Source organism: Salvelinus fontinalis, chromosome 20, assembly GCF_029448725.1.
Source record: "Salvelinus fontinalis isolate EN_2023a chromosome 20, ASM2944872v1, whole genome shotgun sequence".
NCBI classification, from domain to species: Eukaryota; Metazoa; Chordata; class Actinopteri; order Salmoniformes; family Salmonidae; genus Salvelinus; species Salvelinus fontinalis.
In genome coordinates, this window is record NC_074684.1 from 14,832,789 (window position 1) to 14,859,719 (window position 26,931).

Here is a 26,931-nt window from a genome sequence, read left to right on the forward strand (position 1 = left end):
CTTAGTTATAACATAATAACACACAGAAATACGAGCCGTAGGTCATTAATATGGTCGAATCCGGAAACTATCATCTCGAAAACAAGACATTTATTCTTTCAGTGAAATACGGAATCGTTCCGTATTTCATCTAACGGGTGGTATCCATAAGTCCTGTTACATTGCACAACCTTCAATGTTATGTCATAATAACGTAAAATTCTGGCAAATTAGGCAAACCAAACTGTTGCATATACACTGACTCTGCGTGCAATGAACGCAAGAGAAGTGACACATTGCCTGCTAACCTGGATTTCTTTTAGCTAAATATGCAGGTTTAAAAATATATACTTCTGTGTATTGATGTTTATGGTTAGGTACACATTGGAGCAACGATACGTACCGCATCGATTATATGCAACGCAGGACACGCTAGATAAACTAGTAATATCATCAACCATGTGTAGTTAACTAGTGATTATGATTGATTGTTTTTTATAAGATAAGTTTAATGCTAGCTAGCAACTTACCTTGGCTTACTGCATTCGTGTAACAGGCAGGCTCCTCGTGGAGTGCAATGTAATCAGGTGGTTAGAGCGTTGGACTAGTTAACTGTAAGGTTGCAAGATTGAAGGTAAAAATCTGTCGTTCTGCCCCTGAACGAGGCAGTTAACCCACCGTTCCTAGGCCGTCATTGAAAATAAGAATGTGTTAACTGACTTGCCTAGTTAAATAAAGATTAAATTAAGGTGTAAAAAAAATATTATATATATATATATATATATATATATATATATATTTAAAAATCGGCCAAATCGGTGTCCAAAAATAACAATTTCCGATTGTTCTGAAAACTTGAAAATCGGCCCCAATTAGTCGGCCATTCCGATTAATCGGTCGACCTCTAATTGGGACGCAGCCAATGCAAAAATAAACAGTTCTCCATCTTAAAATTGACAGATGGATTTTTTTATTTATTATGTTACTTAGATTGATAGATGCATCAAAAGACTTAAGGACTTTGACGCTCTGCAGTTCACTCTAAGTGATAGGGGAGAGTGGAGCTAAATGTAACATGGGTCAATTGTAGGGGAACTTGGGGTAAAAATGCCACCCTGGCTCAAAAGTATTTTTCAGGTAGGGTGACCGACTAAAAACAAGGGGACCCCACAGGATGGGCCATACCCAGTACAGTACTATTGTCAGAAGGAGAAAGGATTACCGATCCATGCTTGGAAATTCATAGAATGATGCAAATTTGGTGCCACATTTATTTGTACACAAAAACAAAAAACAAGTGTGCGCTATTAATTACATTACCTGTTATATGCACAGTAATTAATTGGCTCAAGCCCTCAGACAACTTGATGAATATATTCATTATGTGGAGATTGTGTTCTAATGTATTACATTTGTCTGAAACCAGCCTCTCTAAAAGTGCAGCAGTTATAGCCCAAATCCTCTTCACCACCGGAAACTGTGTTTTCGCTTCTGTCTTTTCACTGAAACAAAATGTAAGAGAGAGTCAAAGCAATTTAGGAGAATGGAAACAGCAGGTTTGAGTGTCTTCAATACACTGGGGTCCATTTATATGCACAAATAATGAGAGAATATACCATAACAATATAAAAAAAAATATTAGGTATGACTCGGCTGGGGATAGGGCTGTGGCGCTCACGTATTTGTGTCAGCCAGTGATTGTCAAGCAAATAACTATTGGTCTCAGTAATTGACTGTTAATTTACATTTACCATCTCCTGGCTTCCACGCATAGCCTACAAGCCACTGACTGATGCAGACCTTTGGAACATCTACATTTAAATGTGTTAGGCCCTGATCTGGCTATGCCATACAGCTTTGGGCTACACTAGTTAATTTAGCAGACAGGATTTGCTTAGAATTCCGTGGCATTATTTTATAGTATGAAGAATACAATGGAACAAAGCTGAATAAAATGGAAAGGATATTTCCTCCAAATTATTTGAGGGAGTGTGCACATGGACTATTGTGTTGAGTGGTTAACAAAGAAATAGGAATTCCTTTTTTGCTTAATTTAGAGTTAATTAATCTAACTTTAGTTGTTCTACAAACACTGGGCTTTATGTTTTGATTTTTAATACATTGCAAGGCTGCATGATATGACGCCAATGATGATTGGAAAAAAGTAGCTTGAAAGGCATGAGCTGTTTTTTTTTGTGTGCAGGCTGGACACTACATCAGTCACTCATTCACAATTTGACAAGCACTTGATAATGCCTGGAATTTCACAGTGGCATCCCCTTTGTGTGGCCCGTAATGCACACCCCCCCAAAAGAATCCATGCCTTTTGCGGCCAGGGGCCGCTGTGCCCTTCTCCCTGAGTGCTGCATGCTCCAAATCACCCCTCACGGCTCTCCATCAAAGTGATCGGGTCTTTCTCACAGGCTACAAGTGAAGACAGACACATCGGGACGGAACTGCACGCATCCTTATCCAATTCCAAGGTGCATATTGAAGATATTGGAAGAACTGTTCACATTTACTTTGTCAGCCAACAAGATGAGGCCTAACGAACAACAAGTCAGTCTACTATCCCCCATAGTACAAAAGTCAACCTATTTTATTCTGTGAGACAAATATATATTCCAAAACATGCTGCCTTTGTCCCTCGTAGCAGTGTTTTTACACTAAGACAGAAAATTCTGTCAGTGTTTCTTTTCTTTGGGAGATCACCAGTGCTATTAATTCATTGGATATCATTGACCCTGCCATACTGTGCAGCTCAAACTTTCATTTTCAATACACAACCTAAAAATGTATTTAAAAAAATTAATTGTCTGACATGTGTATCTTGATATTTTGATGCATGCCAGAATTTATAACTTTATAAAAGCATCAATGACATATTACTAAGGAGAACGCTTGGTTAAGTGTAAATCCAGACTTACACTTAGTTGTTTCCTGCCCCCCCTACTTGGCTGTCAGGTAAATGTGTGGGAGGGAACTTTGAACACAATACATGGACTACAAGTGTTTTTGTATGGATCTGCATTGAAATAATCCCCTATTCACATTGGTAAGTGGCATTGGCCTGTTCTTACATGCAGTCTTGTCCTCCTCTGCAGCACTAAGGAGCCAATATTGGATCTTCTGTTCATCCCCTAATGGAAAGGGACACAGCAGAACAAAAAGCTATTGTAACGTTGGTGAAGACCGGAGTTAATCAGTGAAATAAATAGCATAACTTGGCTTGAGGTAAATATGAATAAACATTATCAGAGGAGGCTGGTTGGAGGCGCTGTAGGAGGACGGGCTCATCGTAATGGCTGGAATGGAACCGTATCAAACATATGGAAAACCACTTGACTCCATGTATTCCATTATAGCCATTACCATGAGCCCGTCCTCCTATAGCTCTTCCCACCAGCCTCATCTGGTATCAATCAAGTGACTTAAAAGCCTGGACAGACAGGTAAAATGCATCAACACAGTACACATTCATCTATCCTTCAAGAGTCAGCTGGTGGCTCCCCGGGTGGCGCAGTGGTCTAGGGCACTGCATCGCAGTGCTAACTGCGCCGCCAGAGTCTCTGGGTTCGCGCCCAGGCTCTGTCGCAGCCGGCCGCGACCGGGAGGTCCGTGGGGCGACGCACAATTGGCATAGCGTAGTCCGGGGTAGGGAGGGTTTGGCCGGTAGGGATATCCTTGTCTCATCGCGCTCCAGCGACTCCTGTGGCGGGCCGGGCGCAGTGCGCGCCAACCGAGGGGGCCAGGTGTTTCCTCCGACACATTGGTGCGGCTGGCTTCCGGGTTGGAGGCGCGCTGTGTTAAGAAGCAGTACGGCTGGTTGGGTTGTGCTTCGGAGGACGCATGGCTTTCGACCTTTGTCTCTCCCGAGCCCGTAGGGAGTTGTAGCGATGAGACAAGGTAGTAATTACTAGCGATTGGATACCACGAAAATTGGGGAGAAAATGGGATTAAAAAAAAAAATTTTTTAAAAAAGAGTCAGCTGGCATACACAGAAACACATGGCCTTTGTGGCTTTCTTTGGCAAATGACTATGAATTAACTGACTTATTTCCTAAACCTTTTCAATACTAAATACCATATTAAGGTGTGGGACATGCATTGTGTGACAAGAAATAACTACCAGGTCTATTACGCCCCAGCAGCTAGAAATTGTCCATCCACAATTCAACTGTGGGAACATGGCGGCTCTCAATACCAGGCAACAGAAATAGCAGTGTTAAGAAGCAGTACGGCTGGTTGGGTTGTGCTAGTATACGAGAGATTGTTCGTGAGGAGATTCTCTGCCCTCGACTTACAATTAAAACCGGTAATTGAAATAAAATGGCAGTGTGCACTGCTAAAATAGATACCTATTCAACCAAAGTGGGAAATCTGAAGACTCCATGACCTAGAAACAGCTCAAGCTAAGTTGGAACGGAGAATCAAACTCCTAAAATAGAAAATGGAATCACTTGAAAATCATTCTCGTAAATTCAATGTGCAGATCACAGGACTTGAAACTATAGTGGAAGCGGGCAACAACTTCCTTCATGAGCAAGCTTTTCTATGAGCTGTTCGGGCAGGAGAAGATGGGTCCCATGCCACTCATTAACATTGTGCACCACACAGATCAACACCGCAACAGCTCTCACTGTATGGTTGTATGGATCCACAGCATCGAAGTCAAGCAGCGAATTGTTCACCTTGCAGCGGAATCCGGGGGTCTGACCTATACAGGGAAGAGGATCAGCATCTACACAGACCTGAGTGACAAACTGCTGAAACCAAGGGAGACCTACAACGAGGTGAGATTACAGCTACGAAAGCTAAACCTGAGATGCGGCTTCATCCACCCAGCTAAACTCATTAATCTTCCAGAACACAAAACACTATTTGCACTGCCAAAGGACTTCATTGAGGAGTACATAAAACCCAATACACAACCGAACAAGCTGACAGATGAAACCCCATGACTGGCTCATTCAGGTATGCTATCCATGCACAGTCATGCAGCATAGCCTATTGCTATGATGCTGCCCTCAGCATAAGAAAAATGAGTACACCCCTCATGTTTGGGTACAATATTACTATTATTGCTGAGCATTGAACTTGTAATTATATTGCCTATGTTCCAGAACATTTACACAGTGATGACACCATGTCAATTTAGTTTAGAGGGTGGAGGGTCTGTCGTGGTCTGGTGTCACAGCATCATTGGACTGAGCTTGTTGTCATTGCAGGCAATCTCAACCCTGTGCATTACAGGGAAGACATCCTCCTCCCTCACGTGGGACCCTTCCTGCAGGCTCATTATGACATGACCCTCCAGCATGACAATGCCACCAGCCATACTGCTCATTCTGTGCGTGATTTCCTGCAAGACAGGAATGTCAGTGTTCTGCCATGGCCAGCGAAGAGCCCAGATCTCAATCCCATTGAGCACGTCTGGGACCTGTTGGATTGGAGGGTGTGGGCTAGAGCCATTCCCCCCAGCAATGTCCGGGAACTTGCAGGTGCCTTGGTGGAAGAGTGGGGTAACATCTCACAGCAAGAACTGGCAAATCTGGTACAGTCCATGAGGAGATGCACTGCAGTACTTAATGCAGCTGGTGGCCACACCAGATACTGACTTATTTTTAATTTTGACCACCCCCCCCCCCCCCTTTGTTCAGGGACATATCATTAAATTTATGTTTGTCACATGTCTATGGAACATGTTCAGTTCATGTCTCAGTTGTTGAATCATGTTCATACATGTTGAGTTTGCTAAATATAAACGCAGTTGACAGTAAAGACATTTTTCCCCCTATATTTTTTAAGCGTTTCTTGGCAGAAATGCTCTCTGGAAAATGTGAACTCATGTGCCTTAATAACAAAACTATATTCACATTTACAGATGGAATACAAATTGTTAAATTACGAGCCTAGTTGGTTTAGCCACAGAAAGACGACAACCTTCCTGCTAGCCATGATCGGCTGAGATAATGAGTGGACTGGACATGCCAAGAGATGAGTTTGGATTGGTCTGCCATGTAGCACACTTCGGTCTATAATGTGAGCTGGTCAGTATATGTACGTAATACTGTAATGCAGCTTTTTTTTTTTTTACGATATCACATAATAACTGCAAAAGGCAAAAGTGTTGCTCTCCGGTAGAATTAGAGTATGATAGCTCAGGAGATTCTGGTGTTTGATTGCAAATATGCAGAGGGAGTTGAAAACACACAGAAGGCTGTTGTATTAAACACTTGTCTCTGGATTACATCTTCAAACTAAGGGAAACCATGGCATCCGTGACCGAGGGAGAACCGTCCATCCATGTATACGCATAAGATAGTCTAGCTAGCGACATTCAGATATTACACGTTTCCAAATTGTCAGAACGCTTGTTTCAAGTTAGTGTACGTTAGCTAGCAAGCTAAAGTTAGATGTCTAGCTGAAGTCGACGTAAATCTGTGTAGTAACATTATTTGTATCTCAGAGCCATTTGCATTGCTTGTTATAGCCTAAGGTTAGCTAGCATTGATCTTGGTTGGTTAGTTACCTGCAGATTCATGCAGGGTAGTAACGTTATGAGTTATTATGGTTAGTTATTTAGCTAGCTACATGTCTAAACAAAGACTCCACTATGCAAGTAACCCTTTCAATAAAATTGATGTCACGGCAACAATTGTCGATAGCCAGAGTGAATTTACCAGCTACGTCTATTTACTCCGATTTCAGAGCACTCTCGTCTTAGTGTGCCAGAGTGCCGAATAACTGACAAATTTGCGAACGGCCATATTCAACAAGTGTTGAGCGGTGTCAGTAAACGTTGGCAAAAAAGCGTAATTAAATTGTTGCCAGCAGCACAGTTAAGGTCACCAACGCTCTGGATAACAAAAACAGCTTAAGTGCTAGGGCGAGTAAAATGGTGAGTTGTTCTCATTTGTGTCTGGAAGTAGCTAGCAAGCTAACCAACATAAGCTTGGGTGCTTGACAGCGGTTAGTCCAGAACGCTCGGATCAACCCTACTCCTCGGTCAGCACATCCAGTGTGCGCTCTGAAAGCTCCAAGAGCAAAACGCTCTTTATTTACGAACGGACAATCTGACAACGCTGAGTTTACAAATGCCCAGAGCGCAATAAGCGAACTCTGGCAATCCAGAATGAATTTACAAAACACACCATTAGTATAAACCAGCCTTTAGTCTTGAAATCGTTGGTTGTTTAATAAATGGCCTCACGTGTGAATCTTTAAAGAGCTGGGTGGGGCTAAAGCTTAAGAGGGTGTGAACAATGCTGAATGGGTTTAGACAAAGACAAGCTCTCCAGTAGGTCTACCAAAACATTGAAGGGCCATTTTCTCAAAAGTGAGGTAACAAGTTAGTCAACTTTCAAAGCAGAATTATTTTGCCTTTGTTCCTCAACTGCACGATATTACAGTACCAGTCAAAAGTTGACACACCTACTCATTCAAGGGTTTCTTTATTTTTACTATTTTCTACATTGTAGAATAGAAGTCATCAACTATGAAATAACATATGGAATCATAAAGTAACCCCCCAAAAAACGTGTTATGTCATAGATTTATTTTAGATTCTTCAAAGTAACCAACCTTTGCCTTGATGACAGCTTTGCACAATCTTGGCATTCTCTCAACCAGCATCATAAGGTAGTCACCTGGAATGCATTTCTATTAACAGGTGTGCCTTGTTAAAAGTTAATTTGTGGAATTTCTTTCCTTCTTAATGCGTTTGAACCAATCAGTTGTGTTGTGACAAGGTAGGGATGGTATACAGAAGATAGCTCTATTTGATAAAAGACCAAGTCCATATTATGGCAAGAACAGCTTTAATAAGCAAAGAGAAATGAAAGTCCATCATAACTATAAGACAAGGTCAGTCAATGCCGAACATTTTTAGAACTCTGAACATTTCTTTATGTGCAGTCGCAAAAACCATCAAGCGCTGTGATGAAACTGGCTCTCATGAGGACCACCACAGTAAAGAAAGACCCAGAGTTACCTCTGCTGCAGAGGATAAGTTCATTACAGTTCCCAGCCTCAGAAATTGCAGCCCAAATAAATGCTTCACTGAGTTCAAGTAACAAACATCAATTGTTCAGGAGACTGCATGAACCAGGCCTTCATTGACGAATTGCTGCAAAGAAAACACGACACTAATAGATATAGACTTGCTTGACCTAAGAAACACGAGCAATGGACATTAGACCGGTGGAAATATGTCCCTTGGTGTGATGAGTCCAAATGGGAGATTTTTTTATTCCAACCGCTGTATCATTGTGAGATGCAGAGTAGGTCAACGGATGATCTCCGCATGTGTGGTTCCCACCATGAAGCACAGAGGAGGTAGTGCGATGGTGTGGGGGTGCTTTGCTGGTGACACAGTTGGTGATTTATTTCGAATTCAAGGCCCCCTAACCAGGATGGCTACCACAGCATTCTGCAGCGATATGCCATTCCATCTGGTTTACACTTAGTGGGACAATCATTTGTTTTTCCACAGGACAATGACCCAAAACACATCTCCAAGCTGTGTAAGGGCTATTTGTCCAAAAAGAGAGTGATGGAATGCTGCTTCAGATGACCTGGCCTCCACAATCACCCGACCTCAACCCAATTGAAATTGCGGCCCAACCCATCCCAAACAGAGTCAATGAAAAGCTGCCAACAAGTGCTCAGCATGTGTGGGAGCTCCTTCAAGACTGTGGTTAAAGTATTACTCATGAAGCTGGTTGAGAGAATGCCAAGAGTGTGTGAAGCAAAGTGTGGCTACTTTGAAGAATGTCAAATATATTTTGATTTGCTTAACACTTTTTTGGTTACTTCATGATTCCATATGTGTTATTTCGGGCAGCAGGTAGCCTAGTGGTTAGAGCGTTGGGCCAGTAACAAAGGTTGCTAGATCGAATCCCCGAGCTAACAAGGTAGTTAACCCACTGTTCCTAGGCCGTCATTGTAAATAAGAATTTTTTCTTAACTGAAAATCATAGTTTTGTCTTCACTATCATTCTACAACACTACAAGGAAAATGGCGCCAACAGAGGGCTGCTTCGCTTCTAGTCCTTAGGAAACCTTGCACCATTTTTAAAAATGTATTATTTCTTACATTGTTAGCCCAGAAAATCTTGTGTGTTACATACAGCCATGAAGAACTATTGGATATCAGAGCAACTTACCAGTACTAAGACCAGTAATATGACTTCCCCGAAGCGGATCATTCGTTTGCGCCACCCAGGGCGTTTGAACGGATTCGAGGCCGACCCAAAACAGCCAGAGAAGAGGAAGCCGGAGCGGTCTCCTAGTCAGACTTAGGAGGCACACATCACCAGCCGCTTCAGAGTATATTACTCGCTAACGTCCAGTCCCTAGATAAAGTTTACGAGATCAGGGCAAGGGTTGCTTTCCAGAGTGACAAGGATTGTAACATACTATTTCACGGAAACATGGCTCTTGGGATATACTGTGGGAGTCGGTCCAGCTATCTGGATTCTCAGTGCATCGCACCAACAGGAATAAACATCTCTCTGGGAAGAAGGGCGTGGGTGTATGTTTCATGGTGTAATTGTAATAACATACAGGAACTTAAGTCTTTGTTCACGTGACCTAGAATTCCTCAAATGCCGACTGAATTACCTCCCAAGAGAATTATCTTCGGTTACAGTCACAGCTGTGTATATTTCCCCTTAAGCCGATACGACGGCCCTCAAGGAATTTCCCTGGACTTTGTGCAAACTATATACCTAGATGCTGCAGTTATAATAAGTACATTTTAAGAAACGCCTACCTAAATTCTACCAACATTTGACTGGACCATTGTTACTCTAACTTCCGGGATGCACACAAGACCCTCTCCCACCCTCCTTCCGGAAAATTTGCCCCTCTCATACTATAGGCAGAAACTCAAAACAGGAAGTACCCGTGCAAAATACTATTCAACGCTGGTCTGACCAATCGGAATACACCCTTCAAGATTGTTTTGATCACGCGGACTGGGATATGTTCTGGGAAGCTTCTGAGAATAATATGGACGTGTACACCGAGACGGTCACTGAGTTTATCAAGAAGTTGTACCCACAGTGACTATTATAACCTACCCTAACCAGAAAACATGGATGGCAGCATTCGCGCAAAACTGAAAGCACTTACCACCACATTTAACCATGGCAAGATGATGGGGAATATGGCAGAATACAAACAGTGTAGTCGTTCCATCCGCAAGGCAATCAAATAGGCAAAACGTCAATATCGAGACAAAGGAGTTGCAATTCAATGGCTCAGACACGAGACGCCTGTGGCAGGGTTTACAGACAATCACGGACTACAAAAGGACAATTAGCCACATCGCAGACACCACAGTCTTGCTGCCAGACAAGGCAAACACGTTCTTTGCCCACTTTGAGGATAACAGTTCCACCGATACGGCCAGCTACCAAGGACTGCGGGCTCTCCTTCTCCGTGGCCGACGTGAGTAAGACATTTAAACGCGTTAACTCTCGCAAGGCTGTCGGCAGGGACGGCATCCCTAACCGCGTCCTCAGAGGATGCGCAGACCAGCTGGCTGGCGTTTACTGACATATTCAGTCTGCTGTCCCCACATGCTTCAAGACGGTCACCGCTGTTCCTATACCCAAGAATGTAAAGGTAACTGAACTAAATGACTATCACCCTGTAGCACTCACTTCTGTCATCATGAAGTGCTTTGACTAGTAAAGGATCATATCACCTTACCTTACATCCTAGGCCCACTTCAATTTGCTTACCTCCCAAATAGATCCACAGATGATGCAATTGCCATCACACTGCACACTGCCCTATCCCATCTGGACAAGAGTAATAACCATGTAAGAATGCTGTTCATTGACTATAGCCCAGCATTCAACACCATAGCACCCGCCAAGCTCATCATTAAGCTTGAGGCCCTGGGTCTGAACCCCGCCCTGTGCAACTGGGACATGGACTTCATGACGGGCCACCCCCAGGTGGTGAAGGTAGGAAACATTTCCACTTCGCTGATCCTCAACACTGGGGCCCCACAAGGCTGTGTGCTCAGCCCCCTCCTGTACTCCCTGTTCACCCATGACTACATGGCCATGCACGACCTCCAACTCAATCATCAAGTCTCCAGACAACAGTAGTGGGCTTGATTACCAACAACGTCAAGACAGCCTACAGGAAGGAGGTGAGGGCTCGCGGAGTGTGGTGTCAGGAAAACCACCTCACTCAACAGCAACAAAACTAAGGAGCCAATCAGGGACTTCAGGAAACAGCAAAGGGAGCACCCCCCTACCCACAGACAGGACAGCAGTGAAGGTGGAACGTTAAGTTCCTTAGCGTACACATCACTTGACAAACTGAAATGGTCTACCCTCACAGTGTGGTGAAGGCACAACAGCGCCTCTTCAACCTCAGGAGGCTGAAGAAATGTGGCTTGTCACCTAAAACCCTCAAACTTTTACAGATGCACAATTGAGCATCCTGTCCGCTGGATCTCTGCCTGGTACGGCAACTGCACTGCCAGCAACCGCAGGGCTCTCCAGAGGGTGGTGCGGTCTGCACAACGCATCACCGGGGGCAAACTACCAGCCCCTCAGGACACCTACAGCACCCGATGTCACAGGAAGGCAAAAAAGGTCATCAAGGACAACCACCCGAGCCACTCCCTGTTCACCCCGCTATCATCCAGAAGGCATGGTCAGTACAGGTGCATCAAAGCTGGGACCGAGAGACTGAAGAACAGCTTCTATCTCAAGGCCATCAAACTGTTGGACATCACTAGCAGAGGCTGCTGCCTACATAGACTTAATCATTGGCCACTTTAATAAATGTTTACATATCTTGCATTACTCTTCTCATATGTATATGCTGCATTATATTGCAGCTTAGCCTAAGCCACTGACATTGCTCATCCATATATTTATATGTTCCATCCCTTTAGATTTGTGCGTATTAGGTATTTGTGCAATTGTTACATATTGCTGCATTGTCAGAACTAGTAGAACAAGCATTTTGCTACACTCGCAATAACAACTGCTAACCATGTGAGCAATAAACATTTAATTAAGAAAACAGGTGTCCAAACTTTTAACAGGTATTGTATATTCATAATATCAAACCGGGTAGTTTGGGGTCGCGGTATATCAGAAAGGGGTATGACGCAAAATGACTTCTAATTATGGTGTTAAGCAGTTAATAGCAATAAGGCACCACTGTGGTATATGGACAATATACCACGGTTAATGCCTGTATGCAGGCACTCTACGTCATGCAATAAGAACAGCCCTTATATTGGCCATATACATAGTGTACAAGTCATTAGGTACACCTGCTATTTTCATGACAGACTGAACAGGTGAAAGCTATGAGCCCTTAATGATGTCACTTGTTAAATCCACTTAAATCCACAAATCAGTGTAGATTAAGGGTATGAAACAAGACAATTGAGACATGGATTGTGTTTGTGTGCAAATTCAGAGGGTGAATGGGCAAAAGAGAAGTGCCTTTGAATGGGGTGTGTTAGTAGGTGGCAGGCACACCGGTTTGACTGTCAACTGCAATGCTGCAGGGTTTTTCACACTCAACAGTTTCCTGTGTGTATCAAGATTGGTCCACCATCCAAAGGACATCCAGCCAACTTGACAGCAGTTGGAAGCATTGGAGTCAACATGGGCCAGCACCTGTGTAACACTTTCAACCACCTTGTAGAGTGACAGGGGGCGCGGCTCTGTTGCACCCCACAAAACATTGAGTTCTCATCAAACAAGAGGTACACTGACCTTCCCCACAGAGTTTCTTGTTGGTTCGGGCCCTGAGTGATGGAGCCCTACTTTTGTGATATTTGGGAGCCTCTTTAATGTAGCCTGTTCCAGAAATGGATGTGTCCATCTGCACCTGGCGATGCCGCCGTGACTTCGAGGCCTGTGGATAAACAGAAAAATGACCAATCAGTTCAAAAGTATTCCATTGAATAGGACACTGAGTATATCCACTAGCCAGTAATGCAATAAATTAAGAATTGATAAACCAGATGCATGTGATAGACAAGCAAAAATATACCACATGTAGGGCAACATTTTCCTTAACTCCATTAGCAAAAGCCACAGTCCCAGTTTTGTAAGTGTTGCCATGTCAATCACTAAATGAACAAAGGCTAATTAGCCAACTCCAATACACCTTCCTGTTGCTTCACCTACACCTTCCTGTTGCTTCACCTACACCTTCCTGTTGCTTCACCTACACCTTCCTGTTGCTTCACCTACACCTTCCTGTTGCTTCACCTACACCTTCCTGTTGCTTCACCTACACCTTCCTGTTGCTTCACCTACACCTTCCTGTTGCTTCACCTACACCTTCCTGTTGCTTCACCTACACCTTCCTGTTGCGGGAAAGTTGGCACGGGGCACGTTTGATCAGATATATTTAAGTTGGTTCTCCAGCAGTGATCAGCGACATTCAATGTGTGGTGCATTATGGGGATAAACAATAGAAATGCCTGCTGATGTTTTTCAAGGTGTTCAGTATTTGATGTCGAACATGGCCAAGATCTGTGCAGACACTTACAGGTGAGCGGAAAATACCAAACAAGTCATTGCTCAGATTTTTTTCGCTCATTGTGCACCTTTTAGCACGAGAAAAATGTTGCCCTTAATTTTCTATTAATAAAACACATGCATAGCCATTATAAAGTGGTGTATGAAATAAACTATGTATTGGACAAGCAGTGTCAAACTCAATTCCTGGAGGGATGTATATCTGCTGGTTTGTCATTTTCTTTCAGTTAATGTCCAATTAAGACCCAGACAACCAGGTGAGCAGAGTTCTTAACTAATCAATTACCATAATTAATCAATAAAGTAAAAGGGAGGAGCGAAAGGGCGCAGACACTCTGCCCTCAAAGACTGGAGTTTGACAGATATGCATTGGACACTTAACAGTGGCACTTGAAATGAAGTGTGAAAAATCACTTGTTCAGCAGACCTCTGCAAGACACCCGTATGATTTTGTCTTGATGGATGCCAGAAGCTGTGCCCTATTGGAAGACTGGACAAAAAGAGAGCTTATTCAGGAAATGATAAGACCTTCAATGCTTGCAATGTCATCATCTGGCCAACTGTGGTACTCACCAGTGTTGACGTAAAACCATTGCACACTCCCAAAGTTTTTTTGTTTGTTTGTTAGTCAATGTACTATATTCTAGCAATGTTAGTACAGTAGCAAAACAAGCAGTGCTGTGCAGAAGGCTTTCTAGCATTTAACGGTCTATGCCAAGTTCCCAAATAGTCATAGCGTTATTTCATTACAGTACAAAAAAAGGCTAACTATGCTAAAGCTTACCTCGACCTGCTGGGCTTTTTCCTCAGCATAAACCAAGTGGTCTGCATCTCCATGGTTCTTAGCACAACAAAAAGCCTTGTTCAAAATCACACCCAGTTTCTGGGCTCAAATATTTCTTCAGAGTAGAAATTTACATTTGATGAATTGTCAACAAAAATGTTTATAGTGCGAAACAGTGACAATTAAACACTGCTGCATTGAAATATGCTTTCTCGCTGCGCTATAAGAATAGAGGCTCACCTCATGCCTGTCCTGCCAGTGGAGGAACTCAAGCACACAGCTGTGCAAGCGGGCCGGCAGGTCCTGTTTGGTCACCGCAATGGATGACCTCTCTAAGACGGATGCCTTCAGCCGCTCATAGTGACCCTGAATGTTAGCCACCTCCTATGTGCAATGCAAACGCACACAAACAGACAACCGAACAGTGCGATATGCTAAATTAATCCAGAGGGACATTCAGTGTGAAAATAGTTTCTCTTGACAAACTGTTACATAAAAATAAATACCTACGTAAAACCACTGCAACAAGTTTTGCAGTAACATACAGTGCATTCAAAGTATTCAGTCCTTGACTTTTCCCACATTGTTACATTACAGCCTTATTCTAAAAGGATTAAATATGTTTTCCTTTAATCTACGGTACCCTGTCATCGTAAATAAGAATTTGTTCTGAACTGACTTGCTACTTAAAAGGTAAAAAAATATTTAAAAAATTTAAAACACAATACCCCATAATAATGAAGCAAAAAGGTTCAGAAATGTTAGCAAATTTATTTTAAAAATACCTTAAGTTATTTAAACCCTTTGCTATGAGACTCGAAATTGAGCTCAGGTGCATCTTGTTTCCATTGATCATCCTTGAGATGTTTCTAATACTTTGAGGACACCTGTGGTAAATTCAATTGATTGGACATTATTTGGAAAGGCACACGCCTGTCTATATAAGGTCCCACAGTTGACAGTGCATGTCAGCGCAAAGACCAAGCCATGATGTGGAATGAATTGTCTATAGCGCTCCAAGACAGGATTGTGTCGAGGCACAGATCTGGGTTAGGGTACCAAAAAAGGTCTGCAGAATTGAAGGTCACCAAGAACACAGTGGCCTCCATCACTCTTAAATGGAAGAAGTTTGGAACCACCAAGACACTTCCTAGAGCTGGCCGCCTGGGCAAACTGAGCAATCGGGGAGAAGGGCCTTGGTCAAGGAAGTTTGTGTGTAGATGGGGTTTGTGTGTAGAAGGATTCAATACATATTTTTATTCAATTTTAGAATAAGGTTGCAACGTAACAATGTGATAAGTCTAGGGGGTCTGTACTTTCCAAATTTACTGTAGGCATAGGTAGTTTATTCTACCCAAGCCTTTATATGTGTTTGAATTTTTTCCTAATTGTAGGCTACCTTTCGCACTTGATGTTGATAAAGTATTTTAATGTTGAAATCTTGGCCACAGTCACATGTTCCTATGCGAATTCTGTAAGAGGTGGTCAAGCTAAGGCTTAAGAGGGTGTGAAAGATACTAAATGGGCAAAAACAAAAAGCAGCACTAGCTGTTCAATGTGAAATGTTATTTTTAATATAAAACAATAATCTAATACTGTTAATGGTTTGCCTAATGAGGGAACTTGGTGAGATTGTTCAGAGAATCCAAAGAGAACTAATGGGACTGTAGCGACTGTGTTGACTTCAAAATCGGGGGTGTGAACTAGGTTTCTATTCAAGCGTTGATCGACATGGTAATGGCTCTATAGTACTGGAGAAAAGTTGAAAAAAACGGACCCTCCGTTACATGTCATAACGTACAGCACGCATAAAGCAACTATTTCTGTCTTACAATCTCTCCACCAGGTGTAGCACTTCTCTCATCCTTTAAAAACAAGAAATGGGCAGTGACTGGGGTAAGGGGGATACCTAGTCATTTTTTTGCGTCATCATTGCATGCGATCATCATTCTCAAAGCCACTGTTTACTTCTAAGATCACTTTAGCACCGCCCTAAAAACCCGATTCAAATTCGACACAAACCTTCAAATAGGTATGTAATGACACATTATATAAACTCTTTAGTGTTTTATTTACATTTTAGAGGTGATAAGGTGGACAGATCGAGTGAAAAAAGCAATTTTCCCACACGACATCTGTCCGTCTCACTATCAAGCATTAGTTTCGCTTCCCCACCCGTCATTTTTAAAAAGACCCGACAGGGCTCATTGCCTGCTTGAATTATGCAAAAACGGGCAGCGTTTAGGTCATGTAATTGATTCTGTTGGAAAGGGGAGAAATTGTGCTTTACAATGGTATTGACATTACAGTTGATCTGGAAGTATTACGTTTTTAGGGCGCTAAAATAAGGGCAATTGTACAGACTAAGGCGATGTACAAGTTTACGTTAGATGGGGTCTCCAACCTTTTCTAGCAGGGCAGCTTGTTCCAGTTCCCGCCAATATCCAGCAACTTCACACAGCCATTGTAGAGGAGTGGGACAACATTCAACAGGCCACAATCAACAGCCTGATCAACTCTATGCAAAGGAGATGTGCCGTGCCGTATGAGGAAATTGGTGGGCACACCAGATGCTGAGTGGTTTTCTGATCCACACACCTACATTTTTTTTAGGCATCTTAAAATCGATTAGAGCTTAATTTATTTAAATTGACTGATTTCCTTATATGAACTTATTCGGTAAACAAAACAAATGTTGCATGTTTATATTTTTGTTCAGTCTATATGCACAAAACAGCCCGACCACATTTTGACTGGATGGTATGAGACAGGCTTTAGACGTACACCCCCACACCTGCATTATCTACAGATTCAGCATGGGAAATGTGCCGATTCCCCTGTGTGACATGGAACCGTTTTTACTGTAACAAAGTTTTTAATAGAGGAAAAGCCATACTAGTAGCATATCTGTAGAGATGAGGTCTTTGACCCTTTCCGGTCGGTCACGGAACTCCTCGCACACCTTGTGATCCTGGGACTTCTTCTTCACACGGAAGGTCAACTACAGGTGGACACAGTGAACCACAGTATAGGGTTAATTCCATCTAAATCAATTACAAGTTCAATAAGTAAAATTTCTGGTAAAAAAAGTATTTAACCTACAAGACTAAGGGGGAGGGACTATACACGTGTACTCTGCTGCACTGATTGGCTTAAATGGAGCAACGTTTGGTGTGTGCCCACAGAGACAGCGGAAGTAGGTTGTGACATGTGCGGCCGCACCCCATGGTCTACGCACCTTTGAAGTTTAGATGGGTTAAATGGAACACACTGAAATCTGGACACCGACTTTGGGCCTAGAACCTTTCACATGTAGCCTAATACATAATAAACTTCTGCAGAATTAATTATTTCTTACAGTAAAATGATACAACAAATAACATTGTTTTGGGAACAGGAGTGGAGAAATATGATTTCTTTCAGCATCTTGAGAGAGAATAGAAATGTGTGGTTAAAGGTGCTGCATGGTCAATCCGACATCTGCATTGGATGTGCAGAATTTACAGTGATGCGGCCTCCGCAGAAGTCAGGGCACTCCTACTTTTTGCGCTACACGGAGCAGAGCTGTTGTGAAGGAAGTGAGTGTGTTTACACAGGACCTCCCGCCCCCACTTATCAACCAATCCTGTCAATGTGGAGCTATAAGGAGCCCCCCGCATTGGTACATAAGCATAAAATGGGCTTTTAGGGACAGTGTATAAACTTTTTCAGCAATATAAAAGCTACCAGTATTTCAACCACAAATTGGAAATGCATTCAAGACAAACAAATCGTTGGATCGTTTTCACAGAATTTCATTTTCTTAAAACAGGTCAAACTGATGTCATTCATACATTTTGCATGAGAAATCTCAGCTGTTTGAGTTACTGCATTCTCACCCCGCTTCCTTAAACGTCCTCACTCCGTGAGAGAAGCAGAAATGAAAGAGAAAACTTGAAAGCATTCTAGTGGTGTAAAGGACTTAAGTAGTACTTTGAAGTATTTTTACTTAAGTACTTTTTGGGGGTATCTGTACTTTATATATTTGACTACTTTTACTTCACTACATTCCTAAAGAAAATAAATGTACTTTCTACTCCATACATTTTCCTTGACAACCGAAAATACTCATTACATTTTGAATGATTAGCAGGACAGGAAAGTGGTCCAATTCACGCACTTCTCAACAGAACATCCCTACTGCCTCTGATCTGGCGGACTCACTAAACACATGCTTCGTTTGTAAATTATTTCGAAATGATTGTGTTCCTCTGGCTATCCATAACATTTTAAGGAAAAATAAAAAATGGCACCATCTGGTTAGCTAAATAATGAATTTTAAATTGATGCTTTTACTTTTGATACTTTAAAATATTTAGTTTCAAATATACTTGACTTTTACTTGAGAAATTTTCTATTAAGGTTTCTTTACTTCACTAGTATGACAATTGTGTACTTTTTCCACCACTGATGCATTCATTCAATCGATTTATGACGTGGGCAAGGCTTTATTTATTATTTTAGGGCATCAAGTAATGACAAAGAGAAGCTGCACATATCCAATTATTGACTAAAACATAGGAAATAGTCTACCAAACGTGGAGATAAGCTGAAAAATATAACTAGGCTTAATGTAAAAAAAAATGTTCCGCTATCTAGCTCTAATCGTCTGCACCTAAAACAAAACGTCAGAATTTCTCAACCTAATAGCTTGTTTTCCATCTAACAAACTTAGTTAAAATGTACCATACATGTTTTGGGCTTCTTTGGCACTCTGGAATATTGAGTGTTGCTCCCGCAGCTTATTCTCTATGCGTAAACATTATTTTTTAAATACTTGAATCATCAAAAAGGGATTTGAATTAGAGTATAACTAATGGAATCAGACTGATTCAAGTTGGGGTCAGGGTCAATTCAACAAATGTACTTTTAATTAAATTCCCTCTGTAAATTACATCAAGGAAATTCTAATTCCAGGTCAATTAATTTTAATGTCAGGTAAATTCCCCCCCAACAAGATTAACAAAATCAATTAATTCAAGCTGATCAGGTCACTGTTCAGACAGCCCTTCTATAATGAAAATAAATATATTTGTTGAAATGATTTAAGCCTTAGATGCACAACCTATGGAACCTACACCTTTGCACAACATGGGCCTAGGAGGCCCATAGCATGATTTATATATCTGTACAAGATTGTGCATAAACACTGACCAACATGACGTTTTAATGAAAAACAAACATTTTATAGCTTGCCAAATTTAAGGCTTACCAATTACTCCATTTCCCTATGAAGATAGATGGATGTGCTGACATCACAACAAAAAAGGACGCCGCACTAAGGTGCAAGGCTGTCATTCGGGTCAGTCAGATAGCAACATTGACTAGAATGCTGCTGTGAGGTGAATCATAGGTGGCTTGTTTCAACTAGTTGTATTTTGTTAACATCTCTTGTTTTGACCAATGATGTAAATAAACATCAGATGACTGACAGGGGGCACTGTTTAAGCTACTGCACTGCCATTTTGTACTCCATCGTTTAAAAAGTTTTGGAAGATATGTAGACATTAAATGGATTTCTATATTCGCTTTTGCCAAATACGTAATATTACAAAACATCTTAAGGGATACTTTTAAATTACAATGTAATTTGGGAGTGCCTTACCATTTGAGGCATGGCGGTGTAAAGGACAGCATTCTCAGCTATTAGCTTCCTGATAATGTAAACTGCATCATAGTGCTGCGAATTCACCGAATCCTGGTAAAACTTCTGAATTTGCTCCCAGTCCTTCAAGGCAATCCTGATCTGGGAGGGAAAACACACTTACTCATCTTGACATATTGTGCATGACTTCGTCCCCCTAAAACATCTAACAAAGCACCCAACAAGTTGGATACATTTCATTCAACTTATCCAACCACAAAAATCAAGAACGGATAGCCCAAGTGGGATACTTTTGAGTCATTTTGGGGACATACCCCAAACACAATGACAACAGCAAATTCATATGGATATACTTCATGAGCTATCGTCTGGGGATAATTACTGTCAGGAACATGCATATATGCATATTTCACCCATATGTATCAGATAGAATTTTCTGATGAGTTACACAAATGCGACGTTTCAAATGGATTGACAGTGACCACTTGGATCTGGAAGATTTACAGTCATTGTACGGGAAACTCAGATATTCCGAGACTAGGGCTGTCTGCAAGTTGTTGCGCACTATGGGAGAATCTCAATTGCATACCCCTCACATCCTCCTCAAAACCCATTGAATGAGAAAGCCAAAAGGTGCATCCCCGTGACCTTCTCAAATGGGTTTTCAGGAGGCGGCGAGGAGTATACAATTGAGATTCTCCACAGACATTGTTCAGTACAGCATATTAGTTTAGGAAGTGGAAAAGTATATCAAGTCAATTGTGAAAAGAAATCATTTGAAAACACTATTGGAATAATGAGATTCAAAGTAAGTGTCTTTCAGCACCTTCTCTTTAGGTGAAGCGAGCTGTGTGTGGTATAGGCCATAGAGAAGGTACAGACCCCCCACTCTGATCTGGAAGCTATATGGGGGCAAGAAGTAGTTGAAGGCCATGGTCAGGGTTAGGTGGCAGAATTCCCTTATCTCATTACCAGCAAGTGAACCGCTAAAATGAAATGGAGATCAGAGGGAAAATTAAGTGGGAGTTACAACAGTAGCACTGGTAATGATTAGCAAGGACAAAACAGGTGTGAGACTAGTGTGTATACAATAAGCAAGAACACAACATGGAATGGATTTTAGATTGGAACAACTTGATTTCATGCTCTTTTGGGCGCTCGGTAAATGCCTTTTTAAAATCAGAACTTTCTACCAATTATAACAGATATAGCCAACATGTGACATGCTGCTAAACAGGTACACTCATTTCAGTATGACTTAATGCAAATACTGTGTGTCCACAGATGGTAACTCTACACAGTATGTGTACAGTTAAGACTAGAGGTTCAGTACTTCCCGTTAGTCTAAACAGCCACATAACAATATATGTTTACATCACGGTGAAAGAAGTGAAATGGTTTCAAAACATACCTCAATCCAGGGATGGAATGTGTCACTGTACTACTAATTATTCCATTGAGCAAATCGATAAAAAAAAAAAAAAAAAACATTTTGCATATGGCAGTTGACTAGAAAGAAGAACTGAACTTCTAGTCAAGCATGTGGGGCAACATCCAAAGCCCCTTTTCCCGATAGCGAATAGGTTTGAGTGTATTAACAATGCATCGTTCCTACAACGGCCGAAGAATTCACATGCGTTTCCTAAAACACTACATAGGGATAACTTTCACTAAGTGCGTAGTTGGGGAATGTGTCGGCACTGATAGGATCAAAAGAAAGACAGCGCTGCTCTCGGATGAGCTTTCGCTATTCAAACCCTACCTTAATATAATTGTTCCACAACACTGACAGATCAGCTCCTAGAGAGATATAGGCACCTACTGTACAGGCTATGGCTCCAAAAATTGAGGTGGCTTATTCTAATGTTTAGTCCCTAGCCTACACTATAACAGACTAAATCACAGATATGGCACATTGTGCACGTTACACCATGAAAGCTAAAATTAGACAAGCCTACAATTAGCAAATTAGAAACCAAATGAAAAAGAAATTGATTATAATATGATTGAAATATATATGCTTAAAGCAGCTTCATAAAGTATTAATATCCCTTAACATTGTGTTACAGCCTGAATTCAAGATACTTTTTCTCACCCATCTACAAACAAAACCCCATAATGACAAAGTGAAATAACCTATGGCTGGCAGTGGTCTAATAATAATTTGCATGTTTAAAAAAAAAAAAAAAAAAAAAGTGTGCATTATGGCAAATGCATATTTGGCAACAAATTGTCGACACTAGTTAGGCCGCCAGGTAATCTTAAAGAGACGACTGATGAAGAGGAAAGGGACTTACTAAAATACACTTGAGAAGCCCATGTCTCTCCAAACAGCAGTAAATTCCTCAAACCGCACAGATTCCGTCTGTTGGAAACGACCCAGCAGTTCCTCGTAGTCTGCTACAAGTGGCTTCAGAAAACGATCCTTCGCTTTACCTGATTAGCGATATTTAAACTCAACACCAAATAAAGGTATAATTAAACTCACTAGTGTGGTGCTGCAATCCTACTTACCATTCGGCATTTCAGAAGTATGGTGATTGGCTACCCTTTTGGCGTGAAGTTGAAGTTGGCGTGCCTTTCTGAGCTTAACATGCGACCGTTTCAATACAACTGCTTGCCGTCAGTGCCTAATCGTTTTATTCGATATTACTGCGGTCTGCAAACAAATGTTATGGGTGCATGCCGCCAGCTTCTGTATGGGCTGTGCATCAGCCTAATTACGTTGCTCTTCTTCTTCTGTGGATATTATATGGCGGTTGGCAACCAACTTTAATATGCATTACTGCCACCAACTGGACTGTGGACCAGAGACAGTGACGGTCTAAATCCTACCCAATAATCTCGTCTCCCGAAGGAAACAAAATACATTAAATACTACATCTCCTGAAGATTTCCTCAAGAGTTCACTTAATCCTTAATCCAACCCCATTACTCCTCAAATCTAATAACAATCGCCCCCTTTCTCTCATATATTTCTGGCACTGAAATAGAACATGTTCCACGGTCTCCATCTCCTCCTGACAATTATCACACCTCCCAGTCGAACGATTCCCCACCACTTTCAATGTACTATTTAGCCTTGTGTGTCCCAGTCTCAGCCTTGTGACTACACTTTCCTCCCTTCTCTCTCGGCCTGAGGACCTCCCTGCCACCACCTTTTCCTGGATCTTATACAGGTGTCTTCCCTTACTCTTCCTGTTCCTCATCTCTTGCCACTTATTTTTAACCACTGTTCTTATTAATCCCTTGGCTTCTGCTTTACTGATTGACAATTCCATCTCAACATTAGGATGTTTAAGAGCCTGCTTGGCAATAATATCCACTTCCTCATTCCCCTCTACTTCCACGTGAGCCGGTACCCAGAGGAACATCACAAATAACCCCATCTGTTTCACCCTATACCAACACTGCAACACCTCATACAATACGTCCTGTCTGCTTTGACACACATGAATTTAAGCTCATCAGTGCTGTACAGGTGTCAGAGCAGATGACTACCCTGTCTGGCCTCACCTCCTCCACCCACTCTGCAGCCAATAGTATGGCCAACAACTCCATTGTGTAAACAGATAAATTATCCGTTGCTCTTTTTGTCACTGCCACCTTAAACTCAGGAACACTAAAAGCTGCTCCCTGTTTTAGGGTCCTTAGATCCATCTGTGAATATATTCAAGAAAGCCTAGTATTGTGTTCTTAAATGTTCACTTACAACTGAATCTACTCCTTCCTCAACATCTCTTACCCTCTCAAGCAACCCTAGATCTATCACTGGCTGAAGGAGAAACCAAGGTGGGATAGCAGGAAAAACCACAGAGGGGCTAAACTCCCTCCCAAACAACCCCATCTCTCTCACCATGCAATTGCCTATCCACCCAAAGCTTGTATTCAGATTTTGTTTATGTTCCCAGCACTCTAGGAGCAGCTTTTTTGTAGGATGTGTAACCTTACGTCATTGTAGATTTACCCAATATGTCATGGTTAGCTGTTGTCTTCTTAACTTTAAGGGCATCTCTCCCAACTCTACCTGCATCGCTGTCACCGGAGGTACTAAGTGCTCCACAACAGATTCTTAGGGCTTGGGCCTGGATAACAAATCTAGTTTTTTGAAGATGTCTGAGCAGCTGATCCATTTGCTATACTTCCATAATCCATTGATGACCTTAATAGTGCTATATATCACTTTCAATGGCATTCTATCTGCCCCCCACTCCATTCCTGACAAGCAACGCATCACAATCAATATTTTCTTTCCTTTGACAACTACTCTGTGAATATGTTCTGCCCATGTCGTTCGAGTGTCAAACCAGACCCCCAGGAATCTAAACACTCCCACCCGCTCCAGATTACCGCCACACAACTTCAAGTATATGTCCTCCCCAACCTTCTTTCTAGAAAAAACAGTATGCTTTCTCAACTGAAAACTTGAAGCCCCACCTGAGGGACCACTGCTCTACTTCAGTAAAGTCTACTACTCTGTAGCATGAATTCATTATACTGCCTAATCTTCTTCATCTTCGGTGGAGTTTAACGGTGGTTGGCATCCAATATCTATGGTGCATTACCGCCACTAACTGTACAGGGGTAAAAGGAGGGGGGGCTAATCCGCATAACATAAAACACAACAAAATATCTTAACAAAACCTACTCCCTCATTTCCTCCATCTTCCATTGCTCCCTCCTGAGGCTCTGAGAGGGTAGGACTGCTCGTGACAGCACCTTGTGTTACATCTTCCCTGGGACTGCTCTGCCGCATTCACAATAATGTAGTCTTCCTGGACTTTCCTTCCACTTTAGCCGTGCCACTGATCACCATTGCCATACAAATCACAAAGTGTAACATCCCTGGATCCTGCTGGTGGGAAGCCAACTCCGCAGCCTGCATTTAAGGTCTCTAATATGCAGGCCTCTGCACATTAAATTCTCTGGATGGCCCTGACATTGGCAACCTCATTCTCTTTCGCCCTCGTCCGGCACTCCGAAGATGTAGCTACATGCTTTCCACAACGGTTGCGACACTTCACATCTTCCTCATAACTTTCACCATGACCTTCTTTTCTACAACTTCCACATCTCGGATTCCTCCGCCTGCAGACACTTTCTACATGTCCAAACGTTCTATACCGTTTATACTGCAACGGCCTGGAAGTAAAAGCTCTTACAGGAAAGTGCACATACCCCAGCTTCACTCGGATCGGGAGGGACACAATAATAGACAAGCTATTTTCTTTCTTGCCATTGACCCAACGATTCATCCTCCATGCATTAACCACTCCAGGAATACTTTTCGGCTCCTCGATGCCCACTTACTCAGAGACTCCAGCAATGACTCCTTTGACAGGTGCTCTTCTCCTTAGTTCAAACACAATACAGCATGGTCATCAATTTGTCTGATTGCCAAGACACTCTTCCTCTGTTCAGAAGAAACACAAAAACTCAAGACCAGCCCACTCCTCGTGACCCTCACCGACTCCACTTTCCCTACACTTCTCTCCACCATCTTGGATACTTCCAACGAATTTGACAATTTGGGCCCCGATTCTCCCAGAAACCGGACTTCCACCAAATGTGATGAGGTCTTTTTTTAACACTAGGTGCTCTCTTTCCCATCCCAACTTTGATTATTTCCCTGTCCTTTTGGACAAAGGTCCATTCTTCCTTACTTCCACTGCCATCGGATTCATATTCCACATCTGCCTGCGCCATCCTTCCTTCATCCGAGTCTATGCTCTCATCTTCTCCTGATGCGCAGTTTCAACCAGAACTTCTGCCTTCTTCCTCTCAACCACCTGAGTGAAAATACGAGCTGCCATCTCCAGCAGCGGCAAAGTTGCTCCTTATTGCCTAATCATGACAATCAGCCTGTTTGAGGGAATCCGTTCGAGCTGTCTCGATTTAGATCAAATTCGTTCTGGTTCGCGGGATACCCGGGCCAATGCGAGACTTTTGGCAATGTTCAAATATGAACATTTTATCATTAATGAGCTTGAGGAGATTTGATTTGGTTGGATTTGGATCTCTTTTAGTCCCCATTTGGACTAATCCTCCAAGAGTCCTTAAACATTAAAACACAATTTCTAGTACAAACACATTTTCACATATAACACACTATTACAAACATACATAATATACTAACATAATTACCCAATAAATACTCAATCTAAAAAATATTGATTCTTCATCTACTATAGTCCCACAACATTTCTATGTATTATATTTAAATCGTTTTAAAATAATGTTTCAATGTATATATTGAAAGGTTTCTGGTTTGCTCAGCTAATTTCTCTTTTCTGTCTGGACAACGCATAGATGGTGGACAATCTATTCCTATTATTTACTGAATGTCTGTCTCTTACCAACTGAATACCGTTGTGAATAGAACTTGGCCGTTTTAAATGATGTATATTATGAAATAAAATAAGCATGTTTTTTTCAATTATCTTGTCGATTGATGGCCAACCAAGAACACTGCACATGACAGCAACAGAATAACCATATCTCCACCTTAAAACAATCCTTGCTGCTTTATTCTGTGCATTCTGCAGCCTCCTAACTTCACTTGATGATGCATTTCCCCAGACCACAGAACAGTAGTTCACCTGACTCTCAATTAATGCTTGTGTTATTTGCTGATTTTTTTTCCCTGGTAAATATTTAGCTATCCTTCTGATTCTGCATGCTGTTTTAATATTTTTTTTTACATAGATTAGTTATTTGAGACGACCATTGTTGTCTAGCTGCACTCCCAATAGTTTGGTTTCTGCCACTTCTTCAATTTGTACTCCTCCCATACTTAATTGTATCCCATGCTGTTTTGGCCTTTTCCTATTGGAACAGACCAACATAACTTTGGTTTTCTTGGTGTTTAAAACAAGTTTGTTTTGGCAAACCCACTACCTGATATTCTCCAAATCTCCTTGTAAAGCTTGCTGTACCTGTTGAACCGATTGTCTTGCTGCTTAAATTGTAGTATCATCTGCAAATAT

At 41.9% G+C, this 26,931-nt stretch overlaps 1 protein-coding gene across 1 annotated transcript; it reads right to left on the reverse strand.

Annotated features, from left to right (window-relative positions):
* Positions 1 to 1,232: 1,232 nt before the first annotated feature.
* Positions 1,233 to 22,675, reverse strand: LOC129817352 (snRNA-activating protein complex subunit 1-like). Its single transcript, XM_055872495.1, has 11 exons — positions 22,460 to 22,675; positions 22,243 to 22,381; positions 20,772 to 20,931; positions 19,946 to 20,086; positions 17,198 to 17,302; positions 14,542 to 14,685; positions 14,302 to 14,358; positions 13,945 to 14,007; positions 12,744 to 12,885; positions 3,060 to 3,119; positions 1,233 to 1,481 (listed from the first exon to the last, which is right to left on the reverse strand). Exons 1-11 carry the CDS (start codon positions 22,467 to 22,469, stop codon positions 1,444 to 1,446), a joined length of 1,059 nt encoding a protein of 352 aa, XP_055728470.1. The 5' UTR covers positions 22,470 to 22,675; the 3' UTR covers positions 1,233 to 1,443.
* Positions 22,676 to 26,931: the final 4,256 nt, after the last annotated feature.